At 36.4% G+C, this 18,726-nt stretch overlaps 2 protein-coding genes across 2 annotated transcripts; one reads left to right on the forward strand and one right to left on the reverse strand.

The window, feature by feature from the left end:
- Positions 1 to 281: 281 nt before the first annotated feature.
- LOC114266682 (uncharacterized) lies at positions 282 to 1,328 on the forward strand. Its single transcript, XM_082896881.1, has 2 exons — positions 282 to 692; positions 1,134 to 1,328. The coding sequence occupies exons 1-2, from the start codon at positions 282 to 284 to the stop codon at positions 1,326 to 1,328; spliced, it is 606 nt and encodes a 201-aa protein (XP_082753007.1).
- Positions 1,329 to 4,208: 2,880 nt separating this feature from the next.
- On the reverse strand, positions 4,209 to 8,281 carry LOC145803575 (uncharacterized). The gene is made up of 6 exons (XM_082896882.1): positions 7,990 to 8,281; positions 7,291 to 7,370; positions 4,808 to 7,165; positions 4,625 to 4,723; positions 4,358 to 4,426; positions 4,209 to 4,238 (listed from the first exon to the last, which is right to left on the reverse strand). Exons 1-6 carry the CDS (start codon positions 8,279 to 8,281, stop codon positions 4,209 to 4,211), a joined length of 2,928 nt encoding a protein of 975 aa, XP_082753008.1.
- Positions 8,282 to 18,726: the final 10,445 nt, after the last annotated feature.

The following is an 18,726-nucleotide window of genomic DNA, read 5'->3' on the forward strand; positions in this document are numbered from 1 at the left end:
TTTTATAAAATAAAAAAATGATTTATTCATATATTTATCGATATATGATGAAACTGATTTTTTACATAAATGATTTTTACTTTAAAATTACGATATAAAAGTCTTATCAATAAAATTTCCATTTATTCGCAGATTTAGATTATCCATGTAAGCCTAAAATAGAACTAAAAATGAAGTATGAAAGAATATAGTGTCTTTGGGCGGCTTGGGATGATTCTAAGACAATTCGTGTTCTTATTTGTACAACGCATTTTATAGGTCTATTAGTTGCAGAAGAATGGATGTTGGATTGGGTGATTATACAATTTTATGGGCATCCTAATGTTAATCAAAGGTCAGTTATATGGAATCAAGCTTCGAGTTTTATTGCAACCATTGCTCAGCCAATTGTTATGATTGGAGATTTTAATCAAGTTTTATATATTTATGAAAAACATAGTAAGGTAGGTAGACCTATTCAAGGGGCTAAGGTTCTCATGAATCTTATAAATGATCATGGATTTGTAGACTTACCTTTGTCTGGGGTTCGTTTTACTTGGTCCAACAATCAGGGAGCTCCGGATGTGTCTTGTGAGAAACTTGACAGAGCAGTGGCTACATCAAGATGGATGCAACAGTTTCGCCATGTGGTTCTTCTTGCTCTTCCTATTCAGAGATCGGATCATAGCCCATTAATTCTAGATATGAACCCTGTACTTAGAAAATATGGTAAATCACATTTTGAATATAAATCTCCCCCAAGTTAATGAACATGACCAGTTAGTGTGGAGGCCAACTAAGGATGGTCAATATTCAGTTAAATCTGGCTTTTTTCTTGCTATGAAAGAGGTACTGACGGTACATCATTCGGGTAATTGGGTTTTTAGTGGTGTTGGAAGAAGTTGTGGAAGTTAAGGATGCCTCCAAAATAGGCGTTTTTTATGTGGAAGATTTTACATAGAATTTTACCTGTTAAAAATTTTCTGATGCGTCGCGGTGTCTAATCCTGTGTGTTCAAGGTGTGGAGTAGAAGAGAAAGCATTAGAACATCTTTGTTTTCAATGTATTTTCTCTAAACACATTTGGAGAGTTCTAGTCTTGGGTTTAATTTTGAAAACGGTGAGGAATGTTTGGTTCATGATTGGCTGGGACAGTGGTTCGAAAATGCACCAGATGACGATGCATTGATTGAATCTGTTAAGGTGTTGTGGGGAATTTGGCATCATAGGAATAGAGCAACTTTTGAGCATGTAGTGGAAGATCCTGGTTATGTTTTGAGATATATTAGTTCTCTTCAGGTGGTGCATGAGCAAAGTAGAACTTTTAATGTTAATGATGCGCCTTTGTAAAGCAGCAAAATGGGTGGAGCTTCCACTGTAAATTCTTTTGTTATAGTTGATTCTGTAAATTGGCGTCCACATCCTTCGAAGGCAGGCACAACATGAGTTGGATTGAATAGCAAAGGAAATCAAATAGTGTGGAAGAAGTTTTCTTTTGTAGCATCATCTGCCTTAGTTGCTGAAGCTCACGGACTCTTTATTGCTTATCCAGAAAATGTGGAGTAGTAGCAAAATGGAATGGGACATAGCAAATATATTGCTGGACTTATGTTATTTTTGTTCCAAGTTAGATTATGTTTATATTGCTAAAGTCCCTTAGACTTCACGTAACAATGGCTCATGTTTTGGCTGAAGCAGCCTTAGTAGAAGGCTGAACAATGTGTAATTCCCTGTTGAATATAAATGATATTATCTTCTGTTTTCTCAAAAAAATAAAAAAAAAAAATAAATAATAAATAAAATAAATTGATAGATCACGTTAAGATTATGTTTAACATTTACTCATATATTTTTTTTATCATCAAATTTAAATGTAATAAAAGCAGTACTCCAATCCTATCATCAAAATGATATCAAATAAAAGTTCTAAATTTTTCATTAAATCGAGAAAACATTTAACCTTTCAGCAAATTTCAAAATTGACCATTGGTGAACGACTGACCAAATGGGTAATCAGGGGAACAATTGACCGGATTTTGATCAAAATTTACTCTATGTCGGACAACTGACAAAATTGTTGAGAACAATTGAAGTGCATCATACCAGATTAAATTTTTCATTAAATGTTTACTTAAATTTGACGAACAATTAAAGTTCTAAGAAAGCTCACTTAAAAAGAGCTCCTTACCAAAAAATATTTTGGGTGCAAGCCCCCTATCAATTTGAACATAAGATTTACCACCCCTTTTTAGTATTCACATTGAATTTATAAGTTGACATTTATTTGATATCTTTTGACACTTGTATACTGTGTTTGGTTAGAAGATTTGGAAAGGAATTTGAAAATAGAAAAAGAAAAGATGTGTAAAACTAAGTAAAATATAACCCTTTCCAAATCCTCCAACCAAACAGCGTTAATTTCTTTACTTTCATAGCTAAACACTTTAAACAACCTCCAAATTTTAGTCATAGAGTGAGTTTACATAATAATTTACTAAATACTCATAAATATATTTTTTTTGAACAGAAGTACTAATAAATATGATTATATAAGTTTAAATATAAAAAGCCTCCAAATAAAATTTCGCTTTTAAGCCTCGGGAAAACTTGAGCCGGCCCAAGAAAACACCACTGCACAAAGAACATATTGTTGACATTGATATCGAATTCTTCCAAACGTGTATTTTTCAGGTACTGGCCATTTGAGAAGACAAGTTACATGATACAAAATCAGAATGAAGCATAAAAATTGTAATCATAAAGTATAAAACCTCCCTACCCATAAAAAAAAAAATGCTAATAAAACCACTTCATGTCAGCGAAATGATTCCTCAAAAATTAAAAATTAAAAATTCTACAATACTAAAAAAAGAAGAATCATCTTACTCTTCTAATAAATCACTATAATTTATCGCAAGGACTGCCCACTTACACTTTAATGTGGGTTAAAATTTTCCCACCATGTTTAAAAAACAAGGGTAAATTTTACACGGACTAGCACTGCAAATTTTCACAATTTCAATATGTAGAGAGACTGTTTCGACAGTGTGCAGAGGACATTCTAACCCATATTAAAATGCAGTAGGATCGATGCAATTTACCCTACATCGCAAATATAAAGTTAAAACAATCGAAAGAACCAAACAGTTTGGTTTGACAAAAAAATCTCATAAATTCACACCCATTTTAAAGATTGATATAAATATATATGTAAACATATCAAAAAGCATACAAAATATTTGCCTATCTACTTTATCTGCACTAGTTTCATCAACAAACACTTCCAGATACAAACGGGCAGCACTTGATTCTCTAATCACAATCACCTCCACAGTTTTCCCAACCTTTTTCCATATTATATTATAGAATAGATACCGGCAGGAGAAAGATTAAACAAACAATAGGAGAATTATGCAAATGGTAAATGAGCAATAGTAGGAAACCAAACTAAAAAGAAAAATATTAACAAGGTTCATCGTGAAAGAGCAAAATAGTTATTGGCAGCCGATAGACAACAGAGGCATCCAATAACAATAATACTTGGACCCCCACAATTTATGACCCCCACAACTCCCAATTGATTTATAACCACTCATTTTTTTTTCTTTTCTTTTTTCCCCCCCTCTCTCTCCTCCCTCTCTCTCACAAAAAGTGTGGCGGTGCTGGGGGTGTTGACACTCAGCCACTTAATGGGTTCCACAATTAACTACTTTAACAACTTATCACAAGACTGGGCACCTATATAGGAAGCTTTTTGCCCCCAACCACTCGAACCAAGACAGCTCATACGAAATTTATCATTTGTCAACAGTGTTACAATGAATACCTGATGTGTAATTGAAATCTATGTTACGAAGACATGGACAAAATTCCCTGATTGTGATCAACCACCTAAAAATTTCAATTCAATTGGTATTTTGTTTGGAAAGCCATGCTATACAAGCCTAGCCAGGGTTTCCTCTTTTTTTTTTGATCAGCAAAAAAAGCTTTATTGATATAAAAACACAAAACATGCATAAATACATCAACAAAGCGGGGGAGTGCACTAAGCGTCATAGCTAACCTTAACGATCCCAACTAGATTGGCACCGCAAAGGAAGCACAATCATTTGCCAGCACTAGCCCAAGATTGGTGAGAAACCAATCAGAAGCAACCAAAGCAAGATAAAGAGAAAAAAAAAAAAAACAACAATATATCCATCATAGCAACAACAACCAATGTAGCTGCAACTAATCAACCAATGCAGCAGCAGCAATCAACTACAATCAAGCAACCAATGCAGCATCAGCAGCAGTCTACCAGACCAGCAACAGTCTACTCCAACCAAGACACTACCAGCAATAGCATTATAACTCCCCTCCTACTATCTGCACAACACCATACAACAGCAGTCTACTAGACCAGCAATTAACACCATACAGCAGTAGTCTACCAGACCAGCAACAATCTACCCCAACCAAGACACTAGCAGCAATAGCATTACAACTCCCCTCCTACTATTTGCACAAACCAGAGCAGCCTCCTACAGCAGCATGCCAACCAACAGCCTATATCAGCAGGCCTCTGAGCTACAGCATACAGAAGGCCAAACAACAACATACATCAGCAACATACAACAATAAACCTATGTCATGCAACCTCTCACCTGCTTCAAGTTTGCTACAATATCGTGCACTGAGTAATTCACTCCCTTAACATTTGACTTAACCCATAGTGCAATTCTAATTTTCAACAGCTCCACCATCTGTGCAAAATCAACATTACCATTGTTAAATAAGCATTCATTCCTAAGTTTCCATAAGGACCATAGCATGGCCAAAGGGAAAACCTTCCATATATTTAACTCCTTTCTAAATTTCATACCAGACCACCATTGAAGCAAAACATCCACAGAACCTGGCGTCACCCACTGCACCTCCCACCAATTAACCAACTCAGACCATAATTTCCATACCAATGGACATAAAAGCAACAAATGGTTAATGGTTTCTACCTCTGCTTTGCAAAATACACACAGGGAGTTGACATTGACAGGTCGAGCTCCAATCCTTTGCATAAATTCTGTGATTTTTATTCTCCCTTTCCAAGCCAACCAACTGAAGAACTGAGCCTTTGGGGGTGCAACATTTCTCCACAGGAACTTTGAAATGTTAATCATGGATCCATTAACTAACTCCAACCTTTTCCATACTGAAGCCACAGAGAGCATTCCTGAATTATTGGCCCTCCACATGCAGTTATCTTCAGTCATAAGATTTAGATTAGAAGCCTCTGCTAACAATACATTGAGCCTTTGAACTTCCTCGTCCTCCCAAGCTAAGAGTGATCTTCTAAATGCCAACTTCCAATCACTGCCCTGCCCTTTCTGTTGATAGAAAAACTTCAAGGAACCTTCCTTCTCCACTGATAAACTAAACAATCTACGAAACTCATCCCTAAGACTTATATCATTGAACCACCTATCCATCCAAAAATGTATCCTCTCCCCATTTCCCATGATAATCCTGAGATTTTGGGAGAAAAACTCAATCGCTACACTGTTTGATGAGGCTAATGATGCAATATCTTTCCACACTGTAGATACCATTGCATCTGTCACTAATTCTGGTTTCCACCTGCCTCCAAAACCACCATATCTGCTACATACCACCATTTTCCATAATGACTGATGCTCTCGACCATACCTCCACCACCATTTTATTAATAAACACACATTAACATCACTGAGACTTCTCACACCCAATCCCCCATGAGCTTTACTTTTGCACACCTCCTTCCACTTAACTAAATGAATTTTCCTTTGAGTTTTAGAACCTCCCCACAAGAAGTTAGATTGAATCCTATCAATTGTTTTGGCAACACCAACATGCATTTTAAAGATGGATAGAAAATACATTGGTAGACTTGAGAATACGGACTTAATTAGGGTCAATCTTCCTACAAAGGACAAAAATCGCCTCTTCCAAGATGCTAACTTCTTTTTAAACTTCTCCACCACTGGTTGCCGAGTACTACTTTTCCTTGGATTGGCTCCTAAAGGTAATCCAAGATATGACAGAGGAAAATTCTGGCTAAGGCAATTCCGATTTTTGGCAAACTCCTTGACTAACTCCTCTTCCACACCGATTCCACAAACAATACTTTTATGAAAATTAATCTTAAGACCTGACAAGACTTTAAAAGACCTTAAAATTCTTTTAAGCACAATGATTTCATCCCATTTGGCTTCACAAAAATTAATAGCATCACCTACAAATTGTAAATGAGAAATTTTCAGCTCTTGATGCTCAATTGAAGCTCCTCTGATCAGCCCTTTTTCTTTGGCTCTCACCAACAGAATATTTAAGCCTTCAGCCACTATATTAAATAAGAAAGGCGATAGTGGGTCACCTTGTCTTAACCCCTTATGAGGAGAAAATTTTACTGTGGGTGACCTATTTACAAGCACTGAAATTCTTGACGTAGAAATGCAGGATCTAATCCAGCCCACCCATTTTTCACCAAACCTAAAATTTTTCATCATTGATAGCAAAAACTCCCAGTTAACTGAATCATAAGCCTTCTCAAAATCCAATTTAAGAATGATTCCTTTCTTCTTGGACTTTTTCCACCAATCCACCACTTCATTTGCAATTAAGACCCCATCAAGGATGCATCTGCCACTAAGGAAAGCAATTTGAACTTCTCCTATGAGTTTAGGGAGAACTTGTCTTATTCTTCTAGACAACACTTTGGCCAACACTTTATAAATTGAGCTAACCAAGCTAGTAGGTCTATATTCACTCAAATCTATTGGGTTCTTCTTTTTAGGAATCAAAGTGATGAAAGAGCTGTTTACCCCTTTAGCCAACTTCCCATTACGATGAAACTCTTGGAACAACTGAATAAACTCACCTTTCATTATAGACCAGCACTTTTGAATGCAATATAGATTGAAACCATCAAGCCCAGGGGCCTTATTTCCATCATAATCTTGAATGGCTGCCCAGATTTCTTCTTCACTAAAATCAGCCTCCAACACTTCCTTTGAATCAATAGAACTAATAGACAAAAAAGGACTAGCCAACTTAGGCCTACACTTCCAACTTTCAGCAAACACTCTTCTAAAGTAATTCTCCACAACTTGTTTCACCATACTTGGGTCTTCCACCACAACACCATTTGCCTTAATGAATTCTTCCTTTGCCTGTTACTTGCCATCAAGTGAAATAGTTTAGTAATTTTATCACCATTTTGTGCCCATGACATTCTAGACTTTTGTAACCACATCCTCTCCTTTCTTCTACTGAGATGCCAAATTTGACTTCTGACCTCTCTTTGTCTATTCACTTCTGATTCCAACAAGGATCTAGATTCCGCCTTCAAGTCCCACTCATGGAGCTCATCTTCAGCTTTTTTAAGTTGATCATCAACATTACCAAATACCTCCAAATTCCACCTTCTTAGCTATGCTCTCAATCTTCTCAACTCATGCAGGATTCTGAAGCTAGCCCATCCCTGAATCTGAGCCTCCTCCTAGACCCTTTTCACTTCCTTGTTAAACTGAGGATGGGATGCCCAAGCATTAATAAATCGAAAAGGTTTTGGCCCCCAATCCCTTCTATCTTCCATTAGCAAAACTGGGTAGTGATAAAAAATGCCTCTGGATAATCCCCATTGTTTAAATTTATACCTCTCTAGCCAGGCAGGATCGAGCAAAAACCTATCAATCTTACTCCACCTCTCCCTATCCATTGCATTACACCATGTGAATAATCTTCCTTGCATAGTTAGATCAATTAGTTCCAAACTATCTATAAAATTATTAAAATCTTTCATTCCCCTCTCCCTTCTTGAACATCCCTTTCTTTCACTCATAACTCTAATTTCATTAAAATCTCCTTCCAGACACCAAGGATTGGGATAAGAAAGTTTAAGATTAATAAGACTCCCATAATTTCCTCCTCTTGAACACATCAGTTAGTGCATATATATTACAAATAACACAATGAAATGAATTAGATAAGATACCTGAAAGAAAAATGAAATTCTTGGAACTGCAGCAATCAATCAACTGAAAAATTTGGGCATTCCAAATACGAAGGAGGCCACCTGCATTACCCTCTGCACCCACCTCTATAAAACCCATTTCATCCACTGGCCATAAGGACTTTACAAAATTAACATCAATATTTTCTCTCTTTGTCTCCTGCAGCATCAGAACATCTATTACTCTTTCCTTCACCAATGCTTTGATTCTACTCCTTTTTTCAGGTCGTCTAAGACCTCTAACATTCCATGATAGGACCTTCATTGAAACCATCATCACACTTCCTATCCTCCTTTATGTAGCCAACTTAATTGGCCTCTCCCATTCCTTGAACTCTTCCCAAATCTTTTTCCTCCAACTCAATTATTCTGGTCACCACTTCATCTTCCTTGCCTTCACAGTTTAGCCCTAATGCTTTCCCAACCTCAATCATAGCTTGAGCTTCTTGAAGTAACTTTCTTTTTCTTTTAGAACTGCTACTTTGTGACACTGATAGGGACATAATAGCTGCTGCTGCTCAAAGGATCACTCCATTTCTGAGACAGTTATTAAATAGAATCCTTTTCTGTTTTGACTGTCCACCCTGTTTCATTCTTCCTTTCCTCTGTTCAACTCCTTTCCTCCTCAGATCAATCTTCATTTGTGGTCTAACATTAGCCTTCTGTAGTGGGCCACCCTTCACATGGTTGTCCTTCTGGGCTATATCTTTCACTACATCCATAAACTGAGACTGGGCTATGCAATCACTCAAATTAGAATTGTTCTCCCATCTTGGCCCATTAGTTATAGGTTGGACTTGGGCTCCATGTAGCACAACTTCTAAATTAATATTGGGCTTCCCACACTCTGACCCATTTAAACTATTCATAAAACCTGAAGTGCATACTTGATCATCTATCCCTTGAGCTTTCCCAGTCCCCACTTTCCTTGAGCAGACCGCCTGCGCCACCCTTTCTTCATTATGGCCGCCCCCATCGATTGCTTTCCCTATAGCACACTCAGTTTCTTTGTTAGTTTCTTTCTCAACTGCACCAGACATACAATCATGGCCTCCATCCACTGTTTCTAGCACTCTATCCACTGTGTGAGTTCCTTTGATTGACACCTCATCAGTTTTTGCCACATCATCATCATCATCATCCTCTGTAAATGAACCACCTTCATTTTCATCTCCACCGTCATCACCATTGTCAGCTACCTCTGGATGAACATCATCCTCTTGTACCCTACTTCTGGACAAATGATCAATCTCATTGTGCATATTTGATCCCATTACTTCATTTTTTTTGGTAGCTATACTCACCATTACACTGACAAATACTGACTAAGGGCTCTTCATACACTCTCACCTAATAAGCCCTCACATTTCCTACTAGTTTAATTACCGTATTGATGGGCTCTATAATTTTTGTAATAATCCTTACATTGCCAAACATAAAATGTTTACCCCTCACTGTATCTTCATCATACTGAACTACTTCTCCCCATACAGTACCAATAGCTTCGAAGGTTTAAATACTCCAAAGATTAGGACGAACACCCACACAGGTAAGCCAGATACATCTCTCATGGTCCATAAACTTCCTTTCGTCCCATTCAGAGACTTCATCACACCAGTCATGTATCCACTCCTTCATTGTCACATTTTGTTCCTTCATCTGTTGGTTAGAGCTAAATGTTAAAATTGCTAGCTTTCCTCCTACTTGTCTAACAACCACATCCTTAACACTCCTCTTATGGATCTCCTTTCTAAAGTCATGAAAAGAGAAAAATTCTTTGAGCTTCACCAGCACACTATCATATAACCACCCATTCCCAACCTCAACAGCTCTGACAGACACATTTTGATTTTCGTATTTTCCTCCATTTTTTCCTCCATTTTGAACTACTTCCGCATATGACTTACCTTTGATTCCCATCGTAGGTTGAATGGGTGTCCACTGCTTCTTCTGCACCATACCTCCTCCTTTATGTTTGTTAGCATCTGTCTACTTTGATTGGACTTGCTGTACTCTGCCACCTTTACTTTCAAGGCCCTGTTATCGCACCATAAGCCATCAGCTTTTTGCACTGCCACCTCTGCAGCCACCTTATAGTCGTACCTAACAAATCCAAATCGTGATCTTGTTATTTTCCTCCTTTTCATTGGTATGAAGACACCTTTAACAACTCCAAACTTACTGAAAAGATTGAATAGATCTCTAGGGGTCATGGACTTTGGTACTTCATCCACGAAAAGAGTGACCAGCTCATTCATCCTTGATCGACCATTCTGCTTTCCCATCCTTCGTTTGCTGATTACTGGATTCCACCCTCCTTGATCAGCCATCCCTTCACTTTCTTTAAAAATATATATGTGTTAGCCAGGGTTTCCTCTTGATGACCATCAATATTATTTAGCTTCAATACTCCTAATTGAATAGGACACCACCGGATAACATCTTTTATGTGTCTTTTGGGACCTGATTTCATACTCCACACCAAATAAGCCTTCAGTCCTTCGATGTTGATCACAAAATTATTCACTCTTGTCGGATGACATCATGCTTTGACTTTTAACCAATGAACAACCCTGAATTTTACTAATTTAGTTAACCTCCAACCAAGAAACGTTCTTTTTGTCTACAAACCAATTCATTTTGATCTGAGTAGCTAACCGTAAGGATTGACCAAGTGATAGCACCCCAAATCCAAGATAACAAAAGTACGCTCAAATGTACCCAAGAACAAAATTGCAAAGAACATCACTATACCTCACCAAGATGCAGCAAATCAGTGAGTTATAGGAACTTGACAACTAAAATAGCGAAATTGGTGACTTATACGAGCTTGACAACAAAAATTAACTAGGCATTACAGACGGACGAGGCGAGACTAGGTGAACACAAAGAGATGGGTTAGGCCAAAAGATAGAGCTGGGTTAGGGCAAAATAGAGATGAATTAGAGAAACAAAGCAAAAGGCTGTGACACCTTTGGCTGTAAAGCATACTCTCATTTTCAACCTCACTTTACATTTTGCTGTCTCAGAGTCGAAACGCTAATTAACAAGCCCACTAAGTAAAAAGAAGAAAAGGGAAGAGGTTTGTTTCGTTTTTGAGAAAGGAAGGGAAGATGGGTGAGAAAAATGATAGCTTGGTGTTGAGTTCAGGCTTGGGACATCAACAAAATCATCCATTAAATTTTAATCCCATACCTTGAGAGTTTATGCTAAATCATCGGAGGAAGGGCTCTTGGAATAAAAAGTTTCAATCATCAGGAACAGAAATGGATTACGGCTCAGCTCAAAGAGAGAGAGAGAGATGGGTACCACCTCTTTGATATTAGTTTTCCTTTCTCATGAAATCTGCTATTTCCAGAAAGGTTGTCACTGACATGATATTATATGTCCCTAAGATCATTTTCTTGCTATTTTCCCTATATTATTGGTAATATTATTACAATTATTGTTACTCCTATTGCTATTATGATAATTATTGCTGCTATTATGATCATTGTTGCTATGCTGTTGATGCTGCTACTACAACATTAATACTATTAGTACTAATATTATTGTTAGTTTTATTATTAGCACTTTTATATTATTATTATTACTATTTTAATGGATCAGAGGGCAAAGGATTGTCTGTGCTTTAAACTTTCTTCATCACCACTTCCTTCACAAGTTCCAGACCAATGTTTATAGAACCAGACAGGACCGGCCAGTTCAACTAGTAGAACCAATGACCGGATTTAGTTCCAGTCCGGATGAGCCCCAAAAATCGGAGTAGGCCAAAAACCAAGCTTGTTTGCAAGAACCGAAAAAACCGGTGGTAAAACCGGTGAACCAGTCCCGGTTTTCAATTAACCCACTAGTTGAAAATTTTTGACTTTTTTTTCTTCTTCTTTTCTTTTCTTTCTTTCTTATATATATATATATATATCAAAATTTTGACTAAAAACTCTTACTTCAAGAGTCTCCTCTCATGAGGAGGAGTCTCATTGGAAGCTTGAAGAGATTACGAAAGTCTATTCCCATTTATAGGAAAAGATTGTTCAAAGAGAACTTAAAAATTATATTTATCAAAAAAAAAAAAAGAAAAAGAGAACCTAAAAATTTTATGTCAGATTCAATCAAATTATTTGAATCATATTTGATTGGAGGGAGAGTTGAAAATTTTATTTCCCTCCAAAATTAAATTTAGCATTCAATCAATTTGAATATTAAATTTTTTTAATTTCTTTAAAACTAATGATTTTTTTTTTTAAAAATCAATTATGACTTTATTAAAAATTATTAGTAAATACTATGCAACAATTTTTCTTTTTATTTCAATACTAATATATATTTTTATTTATAATTACATTTTTTAATTTTATATTATTAATTATGACGTCACAGTTTGATCACTTCAACCTGAAGATTGAACCAGTAACCCGTCTATTCGGTCCCTTTTTGGTTCGCTTATGGGTCTGGTTTTCAAAACATTGTTGCAGACTACAAACACACTGACAAATATAAGCATGGCGAACAGCAGAATTGGTAGATCACATGCAATACAAGATATCCACCAAAACAAAATCTCAGCATTTTTTTTCAGTTATAAACGTCAAGCATCGAGGAAACAAAAAAAAGAGTTAAATCTAATTGAAATCACCAATAATGGATATTGTGCACCTAATCTGTTGGGATGACATTTATATGTTAATTGCTAATGGTAATGATAATGACAACAATAATGAGAATGAAGATAGTTATGAGGAAAGGATTATACTATTATAAACGCAACAAAAAGCACAAGAAAAAGGAAGACAAAACACAGTTGGTTATATTTTTCCCCTCATTTTTGATGGGGCATTTCTATATATTGAAGTATTACAAAGGCGCATTATAATCTATTTAAGTAATGCCAATAGTGTCCCCCCTAAGAACAACAATGATAAAAGTGATATACCTCCCAAAAACTTTGAACCACCTTTTTTCTGAATTGAACAATAACATCGCCGTGGAGTATTCCAGCTTGTTCAGCAGGGGATCCTTTTATAACCTATTTGGTAGTTTGGAAGATTAGGTAGTGCAGTCTGCAATTAGTAGGAATATCTCAACTAAAAAAGGCATTACATGCATGCATACATCCATCCACACATACATATGTATGCACACTTGGCAATTAACTCTCATCTTAAAAATTCGAATTGAGATATTTATCTTATCTAACAATCAAACACTTCAAACTAATGAACGACTTATAAAATTTTATTGAACATAATTAACAAAACAAGAAAATAGCATGGAGTTTTAAGGGGGGAATATTAAAAATAGGTTAATAAATAATTGCTACTTTTTATTTCAGGTAGGAAGGTTAAACTACTTTGATCAAATAGCCTAAAGCTGAAACTCTAAAATAGCCAGCAATTGTAAAACACAAATACAACCTTTAGTACCGAAATGCCATTACAGTAATATTTATTAAGTGCTTTGTTTCAAACCTCACAAACATACTACACAACCAGTAGAACCCCGGATTATATATAAACCAATCCGCAAGCTCTTAGAACATTTATTATTGCCACTAAATCCTATGTGGCACCAGCTTTAGCAAGGACCAAACATCCAACCGGGGTGCGAAAGATGTTTGAAATGGTTTCTTGGACTTGACAGAGAATAAGATGAGGTGACTGCACAGTGTTGTAAAAGGTGCGCCTAGGTGCAAGGTGCAGCTGCCTTGACTTGTACAAGCCCAGGCGAGGCGCGTTTGAAAAGGCGCACCAAGGCATGCACCTGGGGGGCTTAAAGCACATGGTGCAAGGCGCAAAAAAGCACACTCTATGAAGCACCGGCACTTCAAAACAAGTGCCGTATCCGTATCGGATACACGGACACTTCGGGGACACGCGAACACGGCAGGTACACGTATGGGCCACACCACATGGCGTGTCTCCCTTGTTTAATTAATTTATTTTTAGGGACAAGCCGAGGACATTTCGGGGACATCCCAAGTTGTTTTTTCCCCCATCTAATTTAGTGTTTTTGATAAATGTTGAACGTTGAATATTTAATATTTTGTTCTTAGATTTAAATACTTAATAGATCATTCATAAAAAAGATATAAATTGCAAGTGTTAATTTAAAAGTTCTTTTTTTTTTTTTTTTTTTTATAAAAAAATTATGGAATTAGAGTTAATTTTTGTTAATATTGATTGTTTGTGGATGTAATATTAATCTAGATAGCAAATAAAAATATATGAAAACATATTTTATTGTCTTGTCCCCACCGTGTCCGTGCCCGTGCCCATGCCCCCATTTTTTTGAAATTATCGTGGCCCGTGTTCGCATTCGTATCCGTGTCCGTGCTTCTTAGAGCATGCTTTATTGATATTCTGCCTTTAAATTTTTGTTTTAATCTCAACAGTTTTACATTTTTTTTGGTCTATGATGAAATTCTATGAAGCATAGACACGGACACGGGAGACTGCGATTTCAAAAAAATAGGGACACGAACAAAGGGTGGACACGACAATTTTGTTTTTAATTATATATATGTATTTGCAATAAATAAAATTCTATTTTTTTAAATTATTTATATGTATTTGTAATAATTAAAATTCTATTTTCTTAAAATTATACATACATATATATATATATATATATTGAAATAAACAAAATAGAATGCAATATGATATTTATTATACATAAAAATATTGTATATATATGATATTTAAAAATTGTTGTATATTTATTATTGTCTATTGTATATATATTTATTATCGTGTATAAATATATAGAATAGACGAGAGAGAAAGGGACACATGACAAAAACAAGAGAGATGAGATGAGGGATAGAGAGAGAGAGAGGCGAGAGATGAGATCGACGATTGACTTCACTTGGTGAATGGAGATTGATGACATAGACGAGACGAGATTAACAACAGAATTGCAGGTTCACTTTTCTCTCCTCTCTTTTTTTTTTCTTCTTTCTTTTCTTTTCTTCTTATAGTAGATTAGGGTTTCCTGATTAGGGCTTCGATTGGGTCTCTTCTCTTTGATTACGGCTTTTTGATTAGGGCTTTGATTAGAGCTTTCTGACCAAGTCGTGTCCCATACAAAAAAGAAAAAAGAAAAAAGGGACATTCCAAATGGCGAGTCTTGTATGTGTTCGGCACGTGTCCCCATGTCCACCGACACCACTATGACACCTATTTTGAAGTGTCCGTGCCTCATAGATGAAATTATATGTGCTGCCAGTGGATAATAGTTCTCAAATAGAAATATATGCAGTCACACTTGATTAAAACTTGAATAAAAAAATTGTCGATACATCTTCTTTTTCTTCTTTTTTTTTTTTTTTTTTTTCCTTTTCTTATTTTTCTTCTTCCAGCTTGCTGGTTCACATATATATATATATATATATATATATTTTTTGGTTAGGTCTTTTTTTAATTTTTAATTTTTTTATTTTTTCTCCCTTCTCCTTCTAGGTTCCAATTTTCTTCTCTTCTTCTCCTCTCCTTTTTGATGTTTTGAGATGGTTAAACTAAACTTGAATATTGGTGCTTTTGATGAATGTTGATTATTTTGCATTTGGAATGATATGATCTTTTATGGGCTTTGAAAAATTATTATTTGCTTTAGTTCTTTTATTTTTTATTTTTAAATTATTTGCCTTAGGTCTTTATAAGTTGTGAATTCTGTGTTTTGCTTATGTTGATATCTAAATCATTAGTCTATGTTAATATATATCTATTTTTTTTTATTGAAAAGCTACACCTTGCTGCAATGAAGTGCACCTCGCCTTGCGCTTAAGCCCCAAGAGACCTTCGGCGTCTTGCGGCGCCCTGAGCCTTTAAAAACACTGTGAAAGCAGAACCATACCTTGACATGTGAACTTATCCCTAATGGTTAAGGGTGCAACTTGGGCAGGCACAACCAGAGCAACTCGAACCCAGCTCGAATTTTTTTAGAGCTTGGACAAGGTATTTTCAAATTCGGTATAGGTTTTATAGCGATCCCGGTATTCCCTGTTGTTGTATATCTATAATCTGGACTCAGTTCCGTAGATTCGTTGTTGTCTTATCCTCATTTCTATCCCTTACTCTTTGTTTTAGAGTTTTGGGTTGTGTTGGGCAAGTTGGGAATTAGTTGGTTGTGTTTTAAAGCTTTGAAAATTTTGCCCAGGTTTTGGTCTCTCCGCTCGAGCGGCGGTTTTACGCTCGAGCGGGCTTTTGTTGCTGCCTTTCCGCTCGAGCGGCAGTTTGGACGCTCGAGCGTGATTTTCCATCTCCCAGTACTTTACTCTGCAGTTAGTCCGCTCAAGCGGTAGTTTTTACGCTCGAGCGTGATCCTTTGATTTTTGTCCATACGCTCGAGCGGGGAGTTTTACGCTCGAGCGGAGAGTAGACTGCAAAACTTCTGGAAGTGTGCAAACAGCGCTCGAGCGGCTCTTTTCACGCTCGAGCGTGAGTCTGTGTCTTACGCTCGAGCGGGGTTTTCTACGCTCGAGCGGAGAGTCGACTACATCAGTCCGTGATTTCACTTTTTGGATCACTTTTTGACCTACTTTTCCTCTCTTAACTTTTAAAAACCGCCCCTTGAGAGTTTCTCTCTCTACTCTTACCTTCTCTCTAAGTTTTGATCTATTCCCGGTGGTCTTCTACCCTAGTTCCTTTGGAAGAAAGATAGAGCTTCGCGAGAGCTTTGTGTTAATCTGAGAAACTTGGGATTTGGAGCACATGGGTCTTTGGTCTTCATCTCCGTCTTCTCTATTCGAGGTAGGGATTCTCCTTGTTCTTTTTCAATACTTCGTCTATAGATAGACATGTGGTAATTTTGTATTGCATAAAAATCATATCCATGTTGGATTTGTTTGAAATCATGGGAAGGAACCTAGGGTTGGGTATTTGAAAATGGTTATGTTATCATTGAGAGTTGTTTTGGGCTAATTGGAGTGTAAATTAGCATGTTGTAGTTGATAAAGGAAAAAGGCCTAAATCATATTTTGATTGATAAATTAAAATGGAGAATAATGAACCTAAATTGTAACTCTCTATTGTTGATGTGAGTGGGTGAAGGTGTTAATGCCTAAGGGGTTAACTTTGGCTTTGAAATGGGTTTGAAATGTATGTAGTGTACTAATGTGAGTTATGGCTTCCTTATTGGTAGAAATCGGTTTTTGTAAAATAAAAAGGATGGGTTTGGTTTTGTGACAACTAAAGAGACGGAGTTGGTTTTGTTAAAACAAAGAGAGAAGTGGAACTTGTTTTGTGAAATGGGAAAAGTGTTTTGAAATACGTATGAAAATTGGATTATTGTTTCATGAGTGTTGAACACACACATGTGTGGAATTGTATCTTGAACTACCATGTTAATGTTGTTGTCGGGTTTGTGGTCTCATAGTAATTGAGTCTTTAATAGGTGTACTAAATATTTGCATCTAGAGGTTTTATCCTTGGTCATCGGTGGAGGATGACGTGGTTGTGTTGAATTGCTGTGTATGTAATACACCATTGTTGATTGAACATTATATGTAATGAAATGCTGAATTACATTATATTTGTATACTGGTTTGGGAGAAGAGAGGGGTTGTACTCCAGTGTGTGTGAGAAGATAGGGGATGGACTCCACACACTTATGTGTTCAGCGCTTATAATCAAAGGTATCATACCCTTCCAGCTAGCGCCTGGAGAACTGACGCGCTGATAATCTAAGGTACCATACCCTTCCAGCTAGTGCCTGGTAAACTGGTAGATTGTGGTGAGAAGTGTATCTTTGGCTTACTACGCATATAGCTAGTAGTGCAGTGTTGTTTTGTTATTGTTTCAGTGTATCTGGAAACATTGTGGATTGTATTTGTTACAGTGTTGGAGGGATGAGTTGACTCATTGATTGATTGTATGTATGTAGTTGAGTTGTTATCTTTTTTATAGAGGTGTGCATGGATAATTATGATATTATTGGAATTGCATTGAAATGCCAAATATGTTTTGAAAAGGCACATCTGTTGTATGTGTGGCAAATGGAAGAGTAATGGGCTTAGTGAATCTATGTTTCTAAGTAGTTGTTAATGTTATAAAAGATTGGGAACGGGGGTTAATGAAAGGAAAAAAGGGAGGATAAATCGCTTATAGCAGTGAATTAAATGATTGTTTTCAAGAAAAGTTCATATATATATTTATATATATATTTTGTATAAACTGTCACATTATTATTCTAGTATGAGAATGGGTATTCATGATCATAGCTATCTGTAATGTTGTTATTGTTAAGGAGCATGTTGAGTTCCCTACTGGACTATATGTTCATCCCACGTTGTTGAATCTTTTTCAGGTGTTTAGCAGGGTGTGCTACAAGATTTGGATCTTCTTATATGTTGGCCACGGGGCCTTAGTTATGTTGGCGGAATGCCATTGTTGTAAAGGGTTACACCCTTCTTCTTGTACTTTTAATGATGTAAGCCCAAGGGCAAATTATTAAGTTAGTTCATGTAATGTTTACTTTGCATACGAATGAGAGTATTGTTAATCATTTCTACAGATTGAATGTATGAGTTTATTTCCGCATGTTATCTCTGAAATTGGATTAAGTTAAAGAATTTGGTACTGACTCCGAGTAATAAAAAGTGGGGCGTGACAGGTTTGGGCAAAAATTCAGAAGTCCAAATTACATTTGGACGGGCTTGGGCAATGACATCAAACAACCTGAGCAACCCAAAACCCGAATTATACATATATAGATATATAAAAA

The sequence above is a fragment of the Camellia sinensis genome, chromosome 12 (genome assembly GCF_055761805.1).
Source record: "Camellia sinensis isolate YWXY chromosome 12, ASM5576180v1, whole genome shotgun sequence".
Taxonomy (NCBI): domain Eukaryota; kingdom Viridiplantae; phylum Streptophyta; class Magnoliopsida; order Ericales; family Theaceae; genus Camellia; species Camellia sinensis.